The sequence below is a fragment of the Argiope bruennichi genome, chromosome 2 (assembly GCF_947563725.1).
Source record: "Argiope bruennichi chromosome 2, qqArgBrue1.1, whole genome shotgun sequence".
In the NCBI taxonomy this organism is placed as follows: Eukaryota; Metazoa; Arthropoda; class Arachnida; order Araneae; family Araneidae; genus Argiope; species Argiope bruennichi.
The window spans coordinates 8,775,451-8,800,748 of NC_079152.1; the positions used below are offsets into that span (position 1 = coordinate 8,775,451).

General features: G+C 30.4%; 1 protein-coding gene across 2 annotated transcripts in view; it reads left to right on the forward strand.

Annotated features, from left to right (window-relative positions):
- The window catches only part of LOC129961918 (protein Wnt-6-like), a 49,353-nt gene that overhangs the window by 17,248 nt on the left and 6,807 nt on the right, over positions 1-25,298 (forward strand). For both annotated transcript variants that reach the window (XM_056075555.1, XM_056075556.1), the window contains exon 2: positions 23,420-23,640. In XM_056075555.1, coding sequence (XP_055931530.1) covers positions 23,420-23,640 — 221 coding nt within the window. The remainder of the gene's footprint in view (positions 1-23,419; positions 23,641-25,298) is intronic.

Genomic DNA, 25,298 nt, shown 5'->3' on the forward strand with positions numbered 1-25,298 from the left:
TAAGTAACAAAAAAGAAAGATCGATATTAAAAATGAAACCCATAGGTACTTTCGTTTCTAAGACTATTTTTTTAAATAAAAAAATTGCATTTTCTACCGAACTAGCAGTAATCATAGCTGCTTTGGCAATAGAATATCAATAAGATAAAAAATGTGCGTCTCATAACAAAAATATCACACTTTGGTCTTTAAAATCTTTTTCAGTAATATGGTAATCAATCATTTGATAATTTTAAATAGTTAATGTGAAATGAATGAATGGTAATCAATAGAAAATATATTGAATAAGAAATGTTTATAACGATTACAAATTTCTGAACAAATTATTAATTAATAAACTTAAACAATTGCTTCCGATATTGAAATTTGCCTTTAACTTTTAGTGATAATTTAGACATTTTGCGGCTTTTTTTTATTAATTGGGCAGATTAGTTTCAGCACTTTTTTAGAGTAACCTATATATTAATGATTTATTTTATTCTAATTTTATTATTTTACCAATTTTATAAACTATATATACTTGTATTTATATATTTTTTTTGCTATGCATATCATATAAAAATGATTAAAATTATAAAAATCTTCATCCAAATTCTTTATTCTTTATTTGCAAAATAACCATTGGATTAGAACGACAGATAAGGATTTAATCTCATAATTTCCAACTATGAGATTAAAAATTATTATGTTACGGGACTTATTAACTGTCATATAACATAACCATTAAATGAATAATTAATGTTTCAATGTTTTATAACTAATTAATTAAGCATCAATTGATTTAATAATGGTTTTAATAATTCGATAAAAGCGTTCATTGTAATCTAAATACTTTATAATTCATAGAATTTGTATTTTTTACAAATTTATTTTTTGTCAACTAAGCTAATAGTATTTTTTAACCAATCTGTCTGCTACTCTCTCTCTCTCTCTCTCTCTCTCTCTCTCAATCGAACGGTCCCAGGCAGTTACCCATTCTGCTTAGTTGAAAATACGTCTGTCAACCAGGGAACGGATTGAACCCTCTAAGGGCACTTAGTCAGTGCGGGTCTACGGCCCTTTTCTCATATGTCTAATTTCCTACATCATATATTTTTCATTGATTTTACTTCTCTATGAAATTGATTTTATGTAGTAAAGTCTATTATCAAATTGACTGTAAAACATTTAATTATGGTTCATTTTTAACGGAGTTAGCTTCTGTTCCCGTGTATAAAAGACAAACAAATTTTAAATTAAAAATAGTTTTTATTCAAAAATAGTTACGAAATGAGTTTGCTAATTAAAAACAAACAAACTTTAAATAGTATTTAATCACAGGATCATTTTTTTAATTAATAAAACAACATTCTTTAATAGAATAATAAAAAAACTTGCAAGGGACGATTCATTGGGAATATCTCTTCTTATGTTCCTAATTAAGTAAAAATCTCCAATGAATAGTGTTCGAAAATTTAAAGCACACATAATTTTATTTGGAATGAGTTTATATGCAAGTTCAGAGCCTTGTAAATGAAATAAAAACATAATATTCTTAAAAAAATATCATAAATAATGTATAAAAATTTGGGAGGGGGAGGGCTTTGGCAGATGTCTATATGTCTATATTGCCTACTTGCAAAATCCGCCGCTATCAGCGTCATTCACATGGCAATGATATTAAAAGTCCTTGCATGACTGGACTATTCAACGATACACCACACTTGTAACTTTTCAAAGTTATTTGACCCGCCAATAAAACCTATTCTATGTTGATATTAAAACTATCCGTTTGCTCTTTGTACTTATCTAAAACAAACAACACCTCTCGACCAGATGTCCCCTTCTTCGAAAAAAGTCGTAAAAAGCACCTGTTTAGTTCCGGAAATAAACCTTCCTTGAAGCAACATTCGGGCCATTTTTCCGTGCTTTCTCGCCCTTTTTATAGGAGAGAGAGCTTCCTCGTTCTGTGCTGTTTATCATGCGAGAGGTTTTTATGGTCCAGTTCCAGCCCGAGAGCGAAATGGCTCATTTCTCCGTTATTTAGTAGTGATAAACCATTTCCAGTCAATGAAATCTCGGACCGCGAAGCTCCAGCCTTGACTTTCTCTGTGTTTCTATGTATAGATTATGGTTATATGCACTGCCGTTTTAATACATAAGTGACGGACTTAATGTTTACTCATATGTGGAGTTGAACTGTTGCGAAGCAGCGTTTGATAATTTTTTTTTTTTTTGGTGAAAAATACATTTACTCAGGAATTTGGCTGTGGAATATAATTTTAAAATCTGGTCTTTTCTAGATATGTGATTACATTCGAGATGAATTATGAAATGATTGTTTTTGTTTTTCAATTTTTACGGCAAACATATTGAAAAAATATCTATGAAACAAAAGTATATCGTTAAAAGCAAATGAAACTGAAAAGTGGATGAAATATTTTTTTGACTTTTGGCTGAAAAGAGGTATGAAACAAATATTTTCTGATTTAGAAGAAATTTAATTAAGAAGTTTATCAAATATTTTTTTTAAAAATCTTGAAAATAAATTAAGAAATATCTTATTTAATTCTTTAATGAAAAAATAAAGTGGTTTTCTTTTGCATAAAATATATTTTAAAAACTATAACTATCAAATAATGCCACCATAAATTAGAAGGATAGAAAGTGCTGAAAGTGCATTTCGGTTAAAATGTGCTAAAGGAAAATATTATGGAAAATTTCAGTATAGTTTTTCAAATGATTAGCTAAAAATTTTTCAGCTAATTGAAAAAATGCATTATCTAATTTCTGAACTAAAAAAATTGAATTTGCTATGTTTCTGTCCAATTTTTACATGCTGGGCTTTTGTTTTTTTGTTTATATATAATATGAAATTTTCATTTCTTCTTCTTTAATTTTGCATTATGAAGAATTAAAACAACTGTAAAATGTTTTAAATGAACAGATAACTTATTTTGTAATTCAGGTATTGCAGAACACAATGACAAAATATCACACCGAATATGACAAAAAAATAACAGCAAAATTTTAATTTATATTTTTTAAGATAATTTTACAAAAATTTAGAATTTGAGAAAATAGCATTTAAAAATCTAAATTAGCATTAAAATTTAAATTACGCAAGTATAAATCTGGATGTGAATTCTCAAATAATTAAAGCAGAAACAAAATCTAACTTGTTTCATTAAAACAAATGTTTAAAACTTAGAAATATTGAAGAAAAAAATTCAATATTTTTGTCAAAAATCGCATTTTTTACAGTCACCTACTTTAAATTGTAGGTCATTAAATTTTATATTGCTTTTTTTGTCAGATTTAAATTGTGCACTGTGTATTGAAAATTTTATCGATCTCGCCTAATCCTATAGTGAATCTACCAATTTTGCATTCATTCAAATATTGTAAATCTAGGAATTTAAAATTCTTAGATAACTACATTATTTAATAATTAGATGAATTTGAGTTTCTAGTAATTCAAATTTATCGCTTATCCACTATTTTCTTCTCAGATAACTTGACTCTTTTTACAATATAGTGTTAAAACAATGTCTAAAATTGTAATATATTTTGATGAATTGGACTACGAAACTAAAAATTGCTTTAATTCTATTTTTTTTTAATTAATGAAACATGCTTATATTTGCGGTCAGTTTGACTGTTTAGTTTTATATGACAATATATTCAATTAGAAGAATAATTAATTATTTGTTACTTTTTAAAAAATCTTTGTATACATTAAAATACTTTTTTTTTGTATATTTGCATAATTCTTATTAAAGTTTTTGAAGTTTCATTCTATAATTGACCCAATCAAATTGATTTATATTACTTATATATAAAAACTATGAGTTAAAAAATTAAAGACGTTTAATCACTATTATTATCATTTTATTTATTAAAATCACTTAGTATTTATTGATTAATTATGTATCATTTTTTTAACAATTAAATACAAAGAAATATCCTTTTGTTAGTTAAAAATTGTCACAATGTCATGCATTTTTGTTGCTATTTTAATATTTTAAAATTAAAATCCTTGAATATATTGAATTTTCATAGCTATTTGATTATTTATTAAATTAACCAAGTTCCACTGTACATGGAAGATAAACATTGGGATTTAAAAGTCAATAAAATTTTCTATTTATGAACCTTACATCACTAACAGAATAACAATAAAGTTATTCTACAATATTGTTTCACTTCAGTATTTATTTTCTATATTTAGTATTGTGACAAAATGGTTTTTGACTACATTAGATTCATATAGGGGAAAGAAAAAAAAAATGGCGCTTTTTATTAAATTCTAGAAAGTGATTCTTTCTAAAGTTCTTTGATTCATTAATTAAATGAACTATGAAATCCAACGATTTTGAAAAAATTCTAAATATATATTAGTATAATAAACTGGCTATCGAGTATGAAACGTTTACCGTTACTATTTGACATTCGAATTACTTTTTAGTATTTTTTTTCTTTTTGCAATCGCTTATTAAAAAGATCAGCACTTATTCCTAGTAGAAGTCTCCATGCATCTATGGAGGTCGCGGTGGCCTGGTTTCGGCTTCGAAACCGGAGGGTTTTACGGCTCGAGACTCCATTTCACCGAAGAACCGTCGTGTAAGTGGGTTTGGTGCACTTTAAACGTCCGGGCCAAACGTCCTCTCACTGATGTGGTGTGGAGTGTGGAGATGGGGTTGCCAGCTCAGGTGTCGTCCTCGTCTTCTGACCGCGGTTCAAAATGACGAGGTCCATCCCAAAATAGCCTCAGTGTTGCTTTAAAACGGGACGTTAATATAACTAAACTAAACTATGCATCTATGTATGTATATTTTTTTAAAATTCAATAATATATCCATATGTTATTAAAGAAGAATTCTTTAACCTATTAATATTTGTCTACTGTAATTATTTGCGCAAGACAATTTGTCAGGTAATTTTTTATTTGCAAGGCGAAGCATTTATGAAAATCCTTTAACCGAATAAATTATATTAAAATATTCCACATGATGATTTTAAAATTACTTTTTTTTCATTTATTATTAATAGTGAATCAATTTCGCACTGATTTCATGATTTTAAGATCTCGAGAAAAGGATGTGAACGAAAATGGAGAATAGAAATAGAAAACTTTTCAGTTCAATTACTGGACAATTTTCCTCATCTTTTCCCAAAGGGAAATTCCTATTTTTCATTCCCATCATCTTTAACTGCAAATCTAAATGGTTCTTTTAAAATGCAGTCACCAGCTGTGGCATTAAAATTTCATTTGTTACTCAAAAAATAAACAAAAACTTTTGTAATGCGCGCTTTAAGCATTTCTAGCTCTTTTGTAATCGACTCATTCTAACTTTGTTGTCATTGTTTTAGAATGATGGAGATGTAATCAGTATGCTAAAATATTTAATAAGAAACAGTGAACAAAATTCATTAAACTTAAAAGAAATTTCCACTTATTAAAATTCATTTTAAGCAAATCAGTTTTTTAAATGAGTCACATTTTTGTGGCGAAATGTGAAACTCGTAATTTAATCTCCATGTTTCAGAACTTCCTGAATTCGAAAAAGACATTTTTGCAATTATATCTCTCTTTCGGTAACTGAAAAACACTTTAACCTAGGCGGTTAAAGTTTGGTATATGAAATGACGAGCGAATTTCTGTATTTTTTTTTATTAAATTTGAATGAAATTCAACCAGAGAAGTGTGTCTGTGTAATTGTTCGAGTCCAAGTGAACTCGTAAAACTACAAAACGCAAAGAGATAGACAATTAAATTTCAATACTTACGTTTAGCATCTAAAATATATTTAAGAAATTTTGAATCAAATTCACCAAACTGTTAACCCCTCTGTCGGCTTTACTTTCTTCATGCATGTAAGTGCAATAACTGATAAACGTACTGACTTAATTTACCGAAATTCGGTATGTTATCGTGTGACTAAGAGTAGTAGTTCTTGTGTCAATTAGTAACCAAAAAGGCGTACAAATTACATTTTGACGATAGATTCAATAAAGTTAAATTCAAGCTAAAGATTTGTATTTCGTAACTGTTTTTCACCAATACTATACAAGGTATTCGAGTCCTTACTAAAGATTCTCAATTTTATGAGGAGAAACGGGGATCTCAATTTTATGAAGGAAGACTTTTATTAGAGAAGAGAGAAATATCCAGGAAGACAATTCCCGCTGGTTTGTTTACAAATCGATATTACGAATCTTGAAATAACGAAAAGACCTTTTTTCAATGATATACTTTTCATTTCGCCCCATACCAGGTTGATATCTTTTTTCTTACAAATTCATTATCACTTATTCATTGACCCTTTGACCATTATTTAGCCCCCAAATAGCTAAACCAAATATTGTTTCACTACGTCATTGCATTGTAGCTTTTATTATTGAAAGAATTTTGCGAAAGCAAGCAGTCCATAACAAACAAAGAATTCAGGCTTAATGATATCTCTCACGGAAAAACGTGATTCCTCCACAATTCGCCTATTCAGGACACTTTCTTTGAGTGCTTTCATTTCATTAGCTTTTAAGAATGGAGGGAAGTGGAGCAAGCCAAAGCGATATGTAGTAGTTAATCTGTTCATTCACTTACGGGGGTATTAGAACTGACGATATTTATACAAATGACAAATAAGACGAAGGTTTAGAGTAAGTTTTAAGATTTATTCATTTAGCCATTGCAGAATGTTTTTTCAAATAAATGATATGTTTTTTGGTTTAATTTATTTGCTTTCTGATGCTAAAATAAATAATTTATTCTTACCTATTTGCTAGGTACCTTTAGCGACCAACTCGTTCGCAGAAATATCTCGTGTCCATTTAATCTCATGAAAAACAGGACATTCCCTTTGGAAAAAGATTAAAATAATTGCCCAACAATAGAACTGAATGCTTTCTATTTCCATACTCCATTTTTGTCCACATTCTTTTTTTTTTTTTTTTTTTTAGATCTTAAAGTCATAAAATGAGAGTGAAAATGGAACAGTAATTAATAAAGAATAAAAAAATTGTATCAAAATTTTTGGATTTTATTTTTATACCTCGCACTGTTCGGTTCATTCCACATACAAACAATCCTGATGTTGTTTATAATGGCACTTGCCATGGACAAGCTCGCTGACGAAGTCAGCGATTTTTAGCCAAGGGGGTGTCTCCTGTTTTAGTAGCGCCGACTAGGGCCAAGAGTACGTCTTAGCTACTCACCCGTCACATTCGCTTGCACAACCCCTTTTTACATTGGGGAACATTCACATATCTCACAGATAGAACAGATGAAGAACAATCATGCCCGAACTGGGACTTGAACCCAGGACGTCCAGACCACTACCCCTATGCCAGGACGCCGACCACAAACAATCCTAAAGCATTTAAGTATCACGACATCCCAATGCTATTAAAAACGCCCGTTTCTTCTATCTCTTTACTTTGGCGGTTATTCTAACTTATTTTCTTTTTTCTCCTTGCAAACCGAGCGGATCATAAACAGATTTTCCTTCCTTAGCTTTTGACAATGGGAGAAAGTAACGTGATTAAATGTCTTGTGGAACAAATGAAAGCGGTTTAAATTTTGTTGCAACTGCATATAGACTTTTGTTGAAACTGCTGGAAAATAAAGAAATCCAGAAAACAACTTGCATGACAATGGCATATAATAGTTACGAAATATTGACCTTTAGCGTGAATTTAGCATCTTTGCTGAATCTATGAAGTGATCCTAATCGAGGTTGTTTAATCCTTGGCATGCGATGATTATTTAAAAATATAATTTACATTTTAAACACATTTTTCCAATCGTTTGAAATGAAAATCTGACACAGAACTATTAAAATTAGACACTAAATTTCTTACATTTAATACATTGCATTTTTGTGTTATCAGATTTATATGTTTGTGAAAGTACCGACCGAAAAACTTTGACAGATTTGATTCAAAATCTGCATTTTTGTATTTCTGTATTTTACACAAATCTGCAATTCTGAAGTTCCATTTGTGTTCCAAATTTTATCCAAATAGCTCTCTTCGTTTATACACAAAATCACACACCAAATTTCACACATTTCAAACAATGCATTTTTTAGCTATCGGATTTATATGTTTATGAAAGTTCCGACCGACAAAGGGTCAAACCTCTGACTTATTTGGATCAAAATTTACATTTTTGATGCTCAGATTATGTTCCCAAACTTAGCTCTCTTCGCTTATACACAAATTTACACACTAAATTTCACACGCCATTTTTATCTGATTTATATGTTTGTGAAACTAACGACCTATAAGATTAGACAGATTTGATTCAAAATGCGGCATAAATCTGCCTTTTTGATGTTAGATTTGTGTTCCAAATTTTATCTACTTATTAAACTTAGCTCTCTTCGCTTTGTAGTTCACTTGTTAACTTATAAGCGAACGGCCGGATCAGAAAGGCTTCCACTGAATGGATTTCGCTCAAAATATGATAGAAAATTACATATCTGTGTAATTACTATACACCAAATTTCATCCATCAAGCTCAAGGCTTTTTTTTTTATCTTTATCACTGACCAACAAACACAATGCCTACTTTTTTTTTAATTTAAGGAGGTCTGACTCTAGAAATTAGCCACAACCTTACGTTCGATTTTTTTTAATGAATTCAATACTTTTACTATACTTCAATTAAAAAAAGTAAAAAAAAAAAAAAATCTTGATTATGAGTTGCGTGTTTCAACTCTTTGCGGCTGAATGAAGTTAACTTCTTCAGCAAGACGCGAGACGAGCTCTCCATAAAAACAAAAAAATCGATAGCCGTCATTGTAAAACCGTCTCCAGTCAATTACACAGCGATGATTTAAGCCGGAGTTTTATGTTGTTTTGCTTTTAGAGCACAGACGAGACTTCCAATTAATGACCTACATTTCGAATAGCACCGATCATTGTGAAAGTGGCCTGCAATTAAGTTCTGCTCTCCTGCAATTAAGTTGTAATTTTTCCCACTGCGGTTTAGTGCTTTGATTAATTGAATCCTTTCAAGAAGTGAACCTTGTATGAAGTCCATGCCTGTTTCCCTGTAATGATTCAATTCCTATATTCGCGATAAATCACTTAATTATCCATCACATTTAAAGATGTCTGACTCTTAAACTTTGTATAAGGTTGAAATGCTAATCCTGCATTTCGCGAACTTCTTCTTTTGCATCAAAAAATCCATATGGATTTTCATCAAACACACCAAAAGAAATGCTTTTTTGAGTAAAATGGAAATGAATGCATTTTCATTTCACTTTCTGTCCTATATGAAGATTTCATTAAACAATGTGAATTTGTACCGAAACAATTTTAGTGAATTAAAAATTTTTGAGCGCATTCATCAGCTCTTGTTTACCAAAAAAAAAGAATTGGTTTTCAGTATCGATTTTCGAATATATGTGCGCTGTATTCTAAAATCAAACGCTGTGATGAATTAAATATTATTTTACTCTCCGCTTTTGGCCATCACTAGAAATCCTAATAATGAATTAAATATCCATTTGTAACTTACTCAGTAAAGTATATCTAAATATCAAATTGTAATACACCCAATCTTTTTAAAAATAATCTTAAATTTGTTTCATTTATTTTTCTGTATAAAATCAGGATCCATGACATTATAAAGTCTTTAACCCTTTCAATGTTGAACTAGTCCAACCGATCGTAGAATTTTATCCTGAAGGATTGGTTTCTGTTTTAAACGAGGAGAGAAGGGAGTAAAGTGAGAACATCTTTGACTATCATTCATTTTACATCCTGCACCCTTGTTTGAAACAGAAACAAGTTTTCTTAGATAGAATTTGCACTCCTGGTCAGTCATGGAAGGGTTAAGGACATAAATATGTTGATTTTATAATTGGCACTAAACTATCTCTTGTTGTAGTTTTTCGGTATTAAACTTTCTTATTTCTTATATACACTGCTGAAATAATAAACTGAACCATTCTTCCTTCATTTTCAACATTAACAGAAAATTATGAGACTAAATATTAGATGATACAATAAAAAATGTTTTCAATGAAATGAAATGATGAAAACTATTGTTGAAAATGATGCAAAAACTATATTTTTAAAAAGGAAAAAATCGGACGATAACTGAATTGGTTTTCTCGAACAAATAATTTTTGAATTTTCATGTTGTATAAAAATTATTATTGTGCAATAATATTTTCGGGAGATATCAAGGAAAAATATCAAAATCTCGCTTCATTTTATTCATTAAAATTATAAACGAAAAATATCTTTTTGTTGTGTTCGTTCCCATTATTTCAATTTATAAATAAGACGATTTTGTGGTTCAAACACGAATAGTTTTACTTATCAAGAGTTAACAAATGCACGCTCAACCATCCTCCTTTACCGTTTATAGGTATATAAAAAATATTTTTTCCAATGAACAATAAGAATGAAAGAATGTTAATTATAATTTTTCAATCATTCATATTTTCCTTTCTACGTATTCCAATAGTAAGTAATAAATGCACTTTTCAGCCATCACTTTATTTCATTCTTCAGGCAAATTTTTCTTTTTCTTTCCGTACATTGAATTTCTGAAATATTACTTTATGCTTGTTTATCTAGCGTGTAATTCATGTTTGGATTTAGGTTACGGTTGTCTTGGGATGAACTTCATAAATTTGAGTTGCAATCAGATGATGGAGGTGTATGCTTAATGGGAAACTCCATTCCAGATTCCCAAACTAACTTAATGGCTGGATATTTGATCCTGATAATACAACAACGAAACGGCGGGAAAAAAGTGAAACTGCAGTTGGGTGAAGTTCGTACACTCAATTTCATCCCTCAAGTTCGAAGGCAGGCAGACAGAGTGACAGACAGACATAATTGCAAATATATGTTTTTTGGACTCGGATATATCTGAACTGTGAAGATTTGGCAAAAATCTCGCGGTTAAATTTCAAAATTATAATACCATATGAAGATTGTTGTGACTTATGGCACTTTACCCATAGACAGTTATCTGTGAGCGATTTAAGACGAGTGAGCGTCTCTTATTTTTTCAGTAGCTCCAGCTAGAAGCAAGAGTACGTATTAGCTACATCATGCATCACATTCGCTTGCACAACCCCTTTTTACAAGGGGCACCTCACAGATAAACACAGAAGAACAACCTTGCCCGAACCGGAACTCGAACCCGGGATGTCTAGATCACGGGGAAGACTCGCTACCCCGATGCCAGGACGCCGGAGCCCGAAAATTACAATAGTATCCATGAAAGTAAAAAGAAATAATTTTCTTAAACTATCTGTCATTTAAATTGCGTAATAGATTATTTGGGTTTTAATGACTACACATAAAGAATTTTTGATTTTAGTAAGTTGATTTCGTTCATTCTGAATAGTCATTATTATTATGACATGGTTTGATGGCACATCTTGATCAGAGGTGCCGTTTTCAAAGCTGAAGAGCACCAATACAATCAAAACAATTTGATTTTCCAAAGTTGCACAACATCCAGCAACCGTGCAGTTATCAGTTTATTATCGTGTTTACCATAATTATGAGATAAAATAAAATTGGGTCATTAAATCTCTCATCTTTTGAATTATTAAGTTTAATTAATAATTCAAATCTTGCTTAAATCATTTAATGCTTTGTCAAATTAATACAGGAGTACCGAATTGCAGCAATTTTGAGATTCAAGGGAAATATTTAATCATTTACAGCCATGCAAAAATTTCGGAAAACCGATGACTTTTAGTTCATTTAAACAATTGGGGTTTCTCTCATACTCTTTAAAAAAGTATTAGCCCCTTCTTCCCGTCATAAAATAATGGTCAAAGCTGTGAACCAAGAATTCCACATACGAGATTTCGTAGTATAACAAAGAAAATTGGTTCTTTTGTATTTATTGCATGGAATTAGTGAACAATAGTTACAAAATATTGGCGTGTTTGGCGTGAATCTATCGTCTTATCTATGCGTGATTTTTTTTTTTGAGGGAGGAGGGAGGGGGGGGGAGTTAATCGTTAACATGCAGTTATTATTGTCTATTTCTAGAAAATCAAATGTGCATTTTGGATGCTTTTTTTTCGGATCGTTTGAAACCGAAATCAGATCCGGAAGTACAATTATAATCACAAGTTTTCAGAATAGATTTCATGTATTTAAGCCTTCGCGCTTTTCAGTTATCGGGTGTAAAAGCATGAGGAAGTGCTGTTTGGCAAACGGTTCATCTCTTGACTGGTTTGGTGACAAATTTGATAGATTTACTACATTCTGATAAATTTACTATAATTTTTATGGATTTACTATCATTTTAGAGGGTAAACCAGTGCATTAAATTTTATTTCTTTAGATATTTACGTTTTATAGTTATTGTCTTTGCTTGTGTTATAATTATTGTTTTGGAAGTCAGACAGTAATTAAATTTCAGTAAAATTCATTTAAAATTTGATATATAAATCGAAACATTTCGCGCAACGTTCACATACCACATTTCATCTATCTATCTTGAAGCATTGTTGAATTATCGTGATCACAGACAGACAGACTGAAAGACTTGGAAACATGATTCGAAAAATGTGCTTTACGCTCACAGTTAGATCTGGAAAGTAGTAATTCATCAATATCTCAAGTTCAAATTTTTTCACAATTAAAGTACTTTCTGTTTGTATAATTCGCATACGAGAAAGGAGAAAGATAGTATTTTGTATCTTCTCAAAGCAGAATGAATCCAATTAAATAGTACCGAAATATGAAGTCGCAAGAGAAAACATAAAATTAAAAAAAAGTCAGTTTATAATCCATTGTTTATCACGAAATGGTTTCAATTTTCCGCTAAAATATTTAACAACCATTCTTTGCATCTGATTCTCTAAAACAAAATCCTTTGTTAAGATAAAACTTTCGGTCATTTCGGAGGCTTCAATTAAGACGCCGAATTAAAGGCCGCGTGGGTGCGGAGAGCGGAAGTGATGACATCTTTCCGAACAAATTGTTTTCGAGTCTTCCAGACGCAGGAAGCCTGCCTCACCAGGAAGTTCTCAGGCCAGACCGTAACCCTTGCAACAGATTTGAGTCAAGGTTTCGCCGGAGTTTAATTTACTTTGACTTTTAACTGAAGGTACTATCTTCGTGGTATTCACCCATTCACCTTGAAAAATACTGATATTCAAAAATATAACATTCGAATACTATCTATTGGTCCTTTGATTCCGGTTCTGTTGCTTATTGTTTTCTAACACGCGGATATTTCTTATAATTAGTTTATTGACGAATCTCAACTAATAATGAAAATGAATGTGGGTTTGCACGTTACAGTACTGATCATTTGACCTAGAGCTATCAAATTTGGCACATATGTACTTTGAAAAATGAGAATATGCACTTCGGAGCTTTTTAAAAAAATAATTAATTAAAAACGAAGAAGATTTTTTAATATTTTTTTCACGGTAGCTCTTGAATATATTATTGCACAAAACTGATTTTTGCATCACCAAAAAATTTTATTGATACCAATTTATCGGTAGTATAAATTTTTACCAAATTTTTGGAATTAAAAATATTTTTGTATATCTGAATGTGTATGTGTATTTGGGTTAACAGATTGTTTGACCTAGAGCTACCAAATTTGGCGCATATATACTTTGGAGAAGGGGAATGCGCACTCCGGAAGATTTTTTTAAAACTTTTACTTAATTAAAAAAAAAATTAAGCAAGATTTATGGCGGTTTTTTTTTTTTTTTTTACAATAACTCCTGAAAATATTATTGCATAAAACTGATTTTTGAATCATTTTTTTAATTAAAAAAAATGTTTCTTTATTGATACTAATTTAATTGTGAAGCAAATTTTTCCTAAATTTTGGAAATTAAAAAAAATATATCTTGAATAATTTTTAACAATAAATTCATTGTTGAATGAAATTCGAATCCTTTCCACTTATATTGCATTAATTTCTTCAAATGCTAAGAGAAAAATAATTCCATTTATTATCTTTGTAATTTACATGGGGAAGTGAAGAAAGTGAAGCTAAAATATCCTGAAGGTTAGAAAATATAGGAACTGGGCAGTAACATTTAAATCATAACTACGATGACATGGACTTAATTCTATTAAAATAGTTTGTACACACAACTTGCTGTACAGATGTAAGGCTATTAAAATAATACAGTTTTAATTTTGTTGTAATTTGATATTTAAAAATATTTTCTTGAAGAAAACATGAATATCAAAATTAATATGATTTTTAAATGAAATCAAATAATTAATATTCTAAGCATGCCAGTTGTTCGTCAAAGACGGCTAGAATAAAAATAAAAGGTGCCCTTTTAAGTAACTCCATTGAAAAAATTATGTCATTTCGAAAGTCAATCCATAAAAAGCATAACATGGAAAGATAATAATCGTGCTTTCAAATTTCAATAAACTTTGTCTTGATTCTTTCATTTCAATTTCTTTTTTCTTTCGTAACAAATTTATTATGTTGCTGAATTTTTTGTTGCCATTTCCTTTTCAACAATAGCAATAGCCAGCGGTTAAGTAACGTCGGCATTATTGGCGATGATTAGTTTCATTAATGCAGTCTCGGCTTCAAGTTCAGACGATAATTTCTTTGTTCTTAAATATATGCTTAAAAAATTATAAAATGAAATGAAATGAAGCCTTTGAAGGAATTTCTTTTGAAGCAATAATATGGATGTGCAGAAAATAATTTACAAATATTTCTGCAATCATTCTTGCTTTAATTTTCTTTCTAATTGATTCTGGTAACCATGTACTAACCTTAGCATTTTAGAACCATTCCTCGTTTGCATAAAAATCAACGTCATGTTTTCCTGAGCAGTCAAAAATGCTAATTTTATTATTTGATTTTGGCTAGAGTTAACTTGTTTTCAAAAATATGCCATTGATACATATATGCAAAATAAATCTATAGTTTTTGACCGATCTTGATGAAAGTTATTACAGGTACTTTTAAAGATTTTTAAAAATATCCTAAATTACATTTTACTTGGTTTCTTTTAAATATTTTTTAACGTGACTATATTTTTAAGCTGACATGTTTTTTTTTTTTTTTATCAAATGCATTTGACAATTGACAAAAAGTACTCAAGTAACTGCTGGATAGTAGAGGCTCGCAAGGAGAATTTTCTCTGTTTTAATAAGTTTTTAATTAATTAAAAATTAATCAAAATTTTCCTTTTTCCCAAGTAAAATGGGTTTGTTGCCCCAAACCTATTTTAACACGAGGTTAAAATTAAAAATCTCAGTGAATTTCCTATTTTTGATAATTTTTTCGAAATAATTTGCACATAAATTATGAAAATTTTCTTTATTTTTGTAATGCAATTCTAATTATTATTTAACCGAATCTTTAGGTCACTTGCTTCCCAATATGCTTTCTATCGAAATTAACTCCCAAGTAATAACAATTTTCATTTTCACATTATTAATTTTTAATTAATTAAAAATCATCAATCATGATATTTTAGACTTACGTTCTTTTTGTTAATTCATGATGCATATGCCATTACGTGTAAAATGTAAAAACAAGTATAATCAAGTTAGTAAAAGACAAAATAGATGAATCAAATCTGAAACATCGACATACCCCAATGATTACGAATTTCTCTCTTTTATTTAGTAATTTTGGTAGGTATAAGACCGTAATTGGAGAATACGCGAGAAAGGTTTAGTTATTTCATTCCTGCTCAGCTATTGCTGGTATCAAACACGCGTATAATTAATTAAATAAGATCATGCAATACAGATTTAGTCAAAAATAGACTTCAAAAGTAGATTTCTTCCAAAAAGATACATTTTTGATATGAGATTAAAACATGATTTGGCGAAACCTTTAAGATTTTGGAATACTTCTTGCATTGAACAGTTAACAGTTCAAATGGTACATATTTACTGCCCCCGTGGAGATTAAAACATGTCATCTGAAATGTGTAGATTTAGCGAGAGTTTTACCAATTCAGTATTTTATGCTCGAATGAATAAAAATAGTTTTTATTTACAATTCTATGGAGAGTAAAATATAGAGTTTAAAACGTGCATTTTAGAGAAAATTCCGATTACAGTACTTTATTGTTCAGGGCAAAAGTGGTCTTCATTGACAATCTCTGGAAAATTAAAACTTAGAGGTATAACGAAATCTTCAAATTTTGCTAATTATAATATTTTATGCACGGTGCAGCAAAAATTGTTTATACTTACTGTTCCATGAAGATTAAAACACGGGAATTAACAAACCCCTCATCTTTTGCAGATTATAAAACTTTGTACTCGAGAACAAGAATGGTTCAAATTGACTGTCACATGGAGATTAAACGTAAATTTAGTGAAATCCAGTTTTTTGTTAAGCACTATACAGCTGGGAATGGGTAATAAAAACAGTACATGCTTATTACATCATGAAGATTTAATTAAATATCTCATTTTAACCAATTAAAGGGCCGGCGTCTTGGCCTAGGGTAACGCGTCTTCCCCTAGGCCAGGACCACACCCCTGGGCATCCTGGGTTCGAGTCCTGGTTCGAGCATGGTTGTTCTTCACACTGTGTTCTACCTGTGAGGTGTGTGAAAGAGCCCTTCTGTAAAAAGGGATTGTACAAGCGAGTGTGTGAGTTTAATCTTTATGTAAGATAGAGGTCAGATTTCTGCCCTCGGGTGCTCAGGGGCCTTTACCCTCAGAAGCTACTGAACAAAATCGGCTTAAATCGCAGCGGGCTTGTCTATGGCAAGTGCCATAAGTAACAACAACAACCAATTAAAGCACTTCTTGCATGGGACTTCAAAAGTGGTTCATATTTATTGTACTGTAGATATCAAAGAATGGATATACAGTGAATTTTCAAATTTTGTGAACTACAATACTTCGAACAAGGGACAATAAAAATGGTATTTATTTTCGTAATCATAGAAGCCTAAAATGTGTAGAAAAAGTGTAGAAAATTCCAAAGAATTCTTTTTGAGAACGATGATAAAAATCCCTCCATTTCGTGCAAAAATAACGCAGAGCTGTCAAAGAAATATGAATTACTGTGCATTCAATGCTTGAATGATTTCAAATATAAACAGAGTTACTGTAACATCTTAAATCGTTCGTTTCTGTTTTTAAAAACAGCTGTACGAGTTTCCATAAAAAAAAGCAAACCAGTGTTTGTTTATAAAGAAATATTATTTCGCACGCATGACTTAAGAAGAGGGGTTAGTTGAAAAGTGTTTCTAGACATGATTTTAGGAAAAAATGGTAAATAGAAGCATTTTTTTTTCTATAACGTAGAGGGGTAAATTTAAAATGACATCAATATTTCTCAAAGTGTTATAATCAATGTGGTTATGCTTGTCATGTTTTGATGTGGAAAACAGTTTTTGTTTTGATTTTATTTCCAATAATTTCGTTATAAAATATGCTTCATGGATGGCTCAAATGGTTTAAAGAGTAGAGCAATAAACAGGATTCCATTTTCAACTATTCAATCACGTGATTTTTTTTTTTTCTTATTCCGTTTCGGTCGCGAAGAGTCGACGGGGATTTATAGGTTAAGAGAATTTAAACTAACAGCGTGGTGGAAGTTTAGAAATGTATCATTATGCTAAATTAAATAGTGCTGTGCATGTATTTAATGTTAAAGGATCGTCTTTTTATTATAATTATTCAAGCTCCGAAGGATTCTGAAAAGAGATAAGCGTAAAGAATAAATTGAATTTATTATCAAAGGTTATTTATTATTATGGTTACTTTACTTTTCGACATAAACGCCGTGACGATTCAAGTATTTGTTATAACGATGAATCTAGTTTTCTATCGATTCTTCTAGAAACATTTCTGTCAATGATTTGAGACGGGCCTAGTGCTGCTTTCAGGTTCCTCATCAACCTGGACTTTTTTTATTGTTTTGGCATCTCAGTCGGTTCTTCAATTTAACGAAAACATGAAAATCACTCGGCTCTAAGCCGCATTCTCCATTAAGAGAGAAAGAGTGCAAGATTGTTGCAAAAGATCTTGTTCAACGAGTTGATAAAGTAGTTTAGAAGAAACAGAAGATGCTGAGATTCCAAGCAAGGACTTAGCCGATTAGAATGCCAAAATTGTGACTTTAGAGTTTGAACATTTAGACACCCCGGCTTCATAGACTTTCCTTAACCCATTCACTACTGTTCCTGCTCAACCGGCCGTTAAAACCTGCAGGTTGGTTTCTGTTTCAAACGAGAGTTGAAGAATGTTAAACGAGTCGACACTGCAGATGTCCTCGTCTTATAATTTGCACACCTCGTTTGAAGTAAAACCGACCCATTCAGAATTTGGGCTGTCGATTGGGCCGGATCTGTAGTGAAGGGGTTTAAAGAAAACTCAAAGGACTGCCATATTAATGAGGAGCTTCAAAGGAATGTTAAAATCCATTTCATGTCACGTTCACATTCACTAGACGACGTTCTTTGAAGAAGCTGTTAGAACCTTGGTCTACTGATATGACAAATGTTTAAATATTTATGATTATTAAATCGAAAAGTAATATTAATTGTAAATTTTTTGCAACAAATTCATTTTTTGTATGTCCTTTTTTAATTTTGTACTATTTAAGGTATAAAAAAAAGGCCCTCTTATTTAAATGTGATCGATTTATTAGAAGTGGTATTTAAAATTTTTGTATTTTAAATAAAAGTTATTTTTCATTACATAGAACAAATTTTACAGTCTTCTAAAGAGTAGAAACACATGATGTCATCCATCCATTATTCAGTGATTATTTCTATTCTACGCATTGTGATCTTGAGTCGCCACAGTTCATACGTTTTTATGAAGCAGTATTGATATGTTGTTTCGCAAAATGTTTTACAGCTTGCTATATTTCTAACCCTGTTTTATTATTACACAACCTATTTTTGAAGAAAGTCATCAGATGAATGGCATTCATTCAGCAATGCCTATCAATGGTTTGGCGAAGTACATTTGATTATTCAGCACGAAAGTATTATTTTAAAATATACCGTAAAATAAACGCAGAATAAAATGCGTACAAAGCGACGAAATTCACGCAATCACTCCGATCTTTGGGGCTAGTGCCTATAAAGATATTTTATTTTGATATTATGTCTCAAAAAATGGGTCTAAACATCGTTATCGTCATAATCATATCTAAAAATCACGAGCTTTCAGAGAAATTAAAATAGGTACAGTGGCAGGGATTGCAAGCCTATGTTTTGATTTTTCGCATAGGGAATGCACAGTGGAATACTGGCTTTGATATTTATCTAGGAAACTGGGTTTAGTTTAGTTTAATTTAGTTATATTAAACGTCCCGTTTTAAAGCAACACTAGGGCGATTTTGGGACGGACCTAATTTTGCACCCCGGTCAGATGACTAGGACGACACCTGAGCTGGCAACCCCCTCTCCACACCACGCCACACCAACGGGAGGACACTCGATAACTGGGATAGGGAGCAGGTGATCAGTGATGGCATATCTAGGACACATAATCTTTCATATGAAGTGAAATTTGACGTAATCGTATCTGTGTTTGGCACTAAAGACTGATTATTTAAGTTGGCAAGTTATTATAATTGTATCGATATTTCCATTTTAATATATGTAAATTAAGCTTTATGGCTAGTCATATGGATAGAATATAATCGAAACGCTGTCAAATTCCTTACCCTTTCGTTAAGTGCCTGTGATTGCGTACCTGTGATGCGTATTTTGTTCGTTAGAAGCGCTCTATTATTGTTTTTTTTGGGGGGGGGGCATGGAGGTTTTCTAAGTATTCTGAGGTACCTGAATTAAAATGATCTAAGGAACGAGAGGGTTAAGTTAACAGGTGTTGAAGTTCAATGATGCATAATATCAGGCACATTTTTGCCTTTTCAAATAAATATTGAATTATTTATTAATACATTTACTTGATCATTTTTCGCCAATGTGTAAGCATAACTATTCATCAGGATGAGCCATGATTGCTTAAAACCATGCTTTCTTTGGTTCTGGTAGAATGTAGCTCATCAAACTTGGTTGATGCAATTAAACTAACATTATCAATATGGTAATCGAAAGTGGCTGGTTAATTAATAAAAAATCAAGAGTAACGCTATTGTTCGTTTCAAAGAATAACTTGATTCAAATTTATTTACAAATGTTTTGAATGTTTGAAATTTTTTAAAGTCAAGGTTAAATAATTATCTCCATACTTTCCCATTCAAAACGATGAAAAAAATGAAAGTTCTTTTTGTTTTGAATTCCAATTCAATATTCATTTCTGACTCAATTAGAATTTTTCAAATTCTTAAACGTTTAGTTATTTGTTAAGAATCAAATTTAGATAAAGTTATTCAGATTGTTAAATGTACTTTGTTTTATCCTGTATATAACAAAATGATTCATTCCCAAAGAATAGTTTTAGGAATTGGCGTTAGAAGCAACAGGATTTTCCTTACGGAAGCAATTAAATTTCCTCAAGGAAGTCTGGAAAAAGTGTTTGTAACAATCAGATGATCATGATTCATATCTTATTTGCCAATAAAGGGGTTTGAGAACAATGGGAAAGTGAAAATTAGCACCAAAGAATTTCGGATTTTCGAAATAAGAAGAATCATTATCTATAACTTTATTTATTGTGTGTGTTGACATTCTCTAAGCCAGAACATTTGACATTGAGTTTGAAAAATTTGCTATAAAAAATTTGCTATAAAATTTGCTATTTCGTGCCTTTTATACTTCAAAAATTCAAAATTTTCAATTGTAAACTTTAAAATATTTTCTTATAATAATTACCTTTCTGCGTCTCCTCTTATAAAAAAAGTCAAAAACAATAGCGTATTTTTTTTTTTTTTTGTCTATAAAGCTTTATACAAGAGCAGAATGAAAGCACATTGTAATATGTTACATAATAACCGCATTCACATTGTTTCATACAATTTTTACTGTTTAATTACGTAGTGTTTGATATTGGTGAGGTTTTTCTTCTAAGTATGCCGTTGTATAAATTAAGTACATTTTAGTTCTTTAATCACAGTTTTTTTTAAACAGTTAAAAATAGATTTTGAGATTTATTTCTGGAATGGATCATGAAAAAATTGTTTAAAGATTCATATTTTGTTTTAAATGTGGTTAATGAATACAAAATATAATAAATTTTTTTTGCCAATCGGCTAAACTGGACTTTGATAGAATAATAATAATAAAAAAAACATGTATAAACTTAACACCTTTCTTTTCAAATAGCTACTTTTAATTCGAAATTGTAAAATGATGTAGGATATTCTGGACTGTACAAACAAAACGAAAAAAATCTTTGCAAGAGAAAATATTAAATAACGAATTAATTTTTTTCATCAATACTTATGTTGCATTGTACAAGTGTTGAACTGATTTATTAATATATATATATATATATATATATATGAGTAGTAGTAGAGTATATATATATGAGTAGAATTTCCATCCCTTTTTCACAATGATTTACAAAACAAAATTATGTTAATTAAAGATAACATTTGGCGTGTTAGGCTTAATTAAAGTTGCTCTTAATACATTAATGAAGACTGTTTCAATTTATATTGTAGAAATCGGGGTTAATTGTAAAAGATTTTGCAAAAATGCTTTCATTTACTAATATATTTACAGTTTTTTGATTTAACTACTTTTTTAATAATTTAACTATTTTGCGTAATATGCATCAAAAAAATCACTGAATAATTTGGTTGATTTTGGCACCATAATTTTTTTTTTCAAAATTTGTCGGCCGTTACAACTTGTTCCGGAAATGGAGCAAATTTTACAAACATGGAGTAAGTTGTAACAATAAAAAAAAATTTAAAAAAAAACTTCTATTTAAAATTATTTTCTCTGTACCTTCATTTTATTAAACAAGATGCTTGTTAATTATTAAAATTGTCATTTTGATAATAATTTCTATCAAATGATTTGCAGTAAAACGTAGAAACAATTACCTAACAAATTAACATAAAAGTCAGTATGTAGCAAAATTGTAATTAACGCAAGTAAATGATAGACTGCTTCATATCGCATACATTTTGCATCTATTTTTTACAAATTACGCATTGAACATGGTATCATTCGTAAGAATCGTTTGTACGCTGATCTATTTTAAATGTTTTGGATCCGGAGCCGGAATATTTTTGGATTTGAACCGAGATTTTACCGAAGAATCGCCGCGTCAGGTGGTCTAATGTACGCCACATCGTCATTTGAATACTGTTCAGAATCATTCTCTCCTTCAAAATAACCCTATTGTGGCTTCTAAACGAGATGTTAGTGTAATATATTATACTCGAATATACAATAAGAGTTTCTGCACGCATCTCCTCAAATTAGGACGAAACTATTTTTCTTTTTCAGAATCTGTATGCTAATACAAAATCCTCTTCTTCACTGCCCCCCCCCCTCTTTTTTTCTTTTTTGAACTCTTTTTTTTAATTAATTATTTCCCTTTAACCTTTTTTCTTATTTTTATTTCTTATTATAATTATGCCAGTATAATCCTTTTCCATTTTTTCCAAGTGTGTTTTTTTTTAAAGATTAGGAAGGGATCTTTTTTCTTTATTAAGCGAACCTTTTTTAAGCTTCCTCCTAGGTGAATATTCTGGTCTTTCAGGAGCATGATATTACCATAGACAAAAAGCGTAACTTCATGAATAAAACACAAACCAAAATAAATGTCCCAGTATGTAATGATACAACTTGTTCCGATATTTTCTTACAATTTTCTCATCTTCTAGTTTAGGATATTTTTGTTGATTTATAAAAAAAAAATATTTCAATTAGAAATGCATTTAAAGCAATTTTTTTTAAAAAATTTAATACATAGGCAATATAACCCCCCCCCCCCAAAAAAAAAAAAAAACCTGAAAAAAATTTTGATTCTTAGGGAAAATTTTTGTTAATAATTTAAAAAAAAATCTCTGTGCAAAATGCATGTTTCAACTTAGCCTTTGTCCCACGTTCCTCTATATTTTACAGCCGATAAATTTCAGATTGATAAGTTTTCAATCAAATTAATAATCAATCGGTTTGTACTGAACTTATTAAAAATCTCATAAGCTCTACATATGGTTTTAATTTGATATATAACTGAGAATCCACTGGTTTATTCTGCATTTATGAAAAAATTTGTAAGCTCTACCAATGATTTTAATTTGATAGATGAATGGTAATCAGTGAGTTTGCACTGAATTTATCAAGAAGCTCATAAGCTCTACTAATACTTTTAATCTGATAGATAAAGGGTTTTCAGTTGATTTCCACTGCATTTATCAAAAATCTCATAAGTTCTACCAAATGGTTTTAATTTGATAGATAACTAGGAGTCAGTCTGTTCATGCTGCATGCATCTTAAAGCTCGCATGTTCTATATATGTTTAACAAAAGTTAAATGCTCTATATATGTTTTCCAAAAGTTCGTTTTTTTAATTATTGATTTCCATCAGGGCTATGGGGCGGCATCTGGTTCTGGATCCGGGCAGAATTTGCCGGAAGACCCGCCGCCTGCGGGGCAAGCAGGCCCTGATCTGCAAGAAGGAACCAGAAGTGGTGACGGCCATCGGCGAGGGGTCGAAACTCGGCATCCACGAATGCCAACACCAGTTCAGGTTTCGGAGGTGGAACTGCACAACAGCTAAAAGGTCCTTGAAGAAAGTGCTAATGACAGGTAAACAGTCTTTGATAAACATTTGTATTCTGCATATGCGCATAATTGCTGCCATTATCCGAGTTGATAAATATACGTCTGTCGCAATTCTGTATCTTTTCGAGCACTCATCGTAACTGCAACCGGTAATTATGATATGTAAATAAACACTTATTACGGAAGAAATGGCGTGCAGTTTTACACATTCCTTTTTTTTTTTTTTTTTGCGGCTAAAGTTATTGATGCTATATTTTTTTATCACCAAGTCGTATTTAGTAAATAACTTTATTCTTTGTAACAGTGTTGAATGTTTTTTCTAGTGAAGCAATTTCATATTTGTTTTATTAGTTTTATTAAAGTGGATTCCAGTCATAATATTATTTTTATCTCTTAAAAACGCGCGCTAGTCTGTATTTTTAACTTTTTTAACTCTTAAAACTCTTTATCTCTAATAATGTTTTTTTGAATTTTAATTAGAATTTCATGTAATTAAAAACTAAGCAACTGGAATCCACTTTAATAAAATTAATAAAACAAATATAAAATTGCTTCCCTGGAAAAGCGTTCAACACTGTTACGAAGAATAAAGTTATTTACTAAATCTTTCTTAGTTATAGAAATATCCCATTAACGTTAGCCCCTGCCCCCCCCCCCAAAAGAATGTATAAAGCTGCCTGTTTAAAGGAGTGCTTAAGAGTCTTGGTGGGTGTATCATACAAGTCAACAGGTAAGAACGTTTGAGTTAAAGCGATCAAACTTGCCACATCTTTACTGTAGATGACAAGGAATGCGCTACCTTAGAGCAATTATTTTGTAAATTTTAATTTATAAAAAATTATTTTGGTGTTTTTCCGATATAACTTCCATAATTACTATTGAAAAAAATATATATTTTACACCATTACAAAATTTAAAAATTGTCTTTTTAATGATACCAGTGTAACTGATGCGCAAAATTTTGCAGAATTTTGGCAAATTTTTTTAAAAGATATTTTTTTCTAAGTTTAGAAAGTAGATCACATTGTTGCTCTAAAATTCAAATATTTTCCACTGATCCATCAGACATTTAATCGCTTCATTTTCTTCCATTGTTGAAAACAAAAGAAGAAATGTTCCATTTTATATCTGTGCAGTCTAACGGACAAATAAAAAAATGAAGTTACAATGCAGCGGAATTTAGAAGATAAATAAGCCAGTTATTTACCTTTTTAATGCAGCTGTGATTTTATGGGGCTGTTCCATTAGAAATATTCAGGTACAGAATAAATAAAACTTCAGAAATACAATTAAAATAACACAGTTTTAAAGTCTGACAATCGGATGGAATCGTGGACACAAAATTATATTTAAACGATTTAACTGGAATTAAATATAATCAATATCACCGGCAAATAAGTTGCTCGCTAAAAGCTATTAGCATTAAATATATTATTTTTATATCATCTCAATTGAATTTCCAAGCTGGTATCTTTCTTGGAACTTAACAATAAAATAAAAATTAAATTTGAAATGAGACAGGACCAATGTACAACAGCGGATACTTTATCAGTTACTATTTTTTGTTTTTATCATTCTAGGTTCATTCAGTTATGAAATGATACATTTCACTTACATTTACAAATCTTGTAATATAGAGGATGGTTATAATTAAACTTCCCTATAAACAGCATTCTACAACA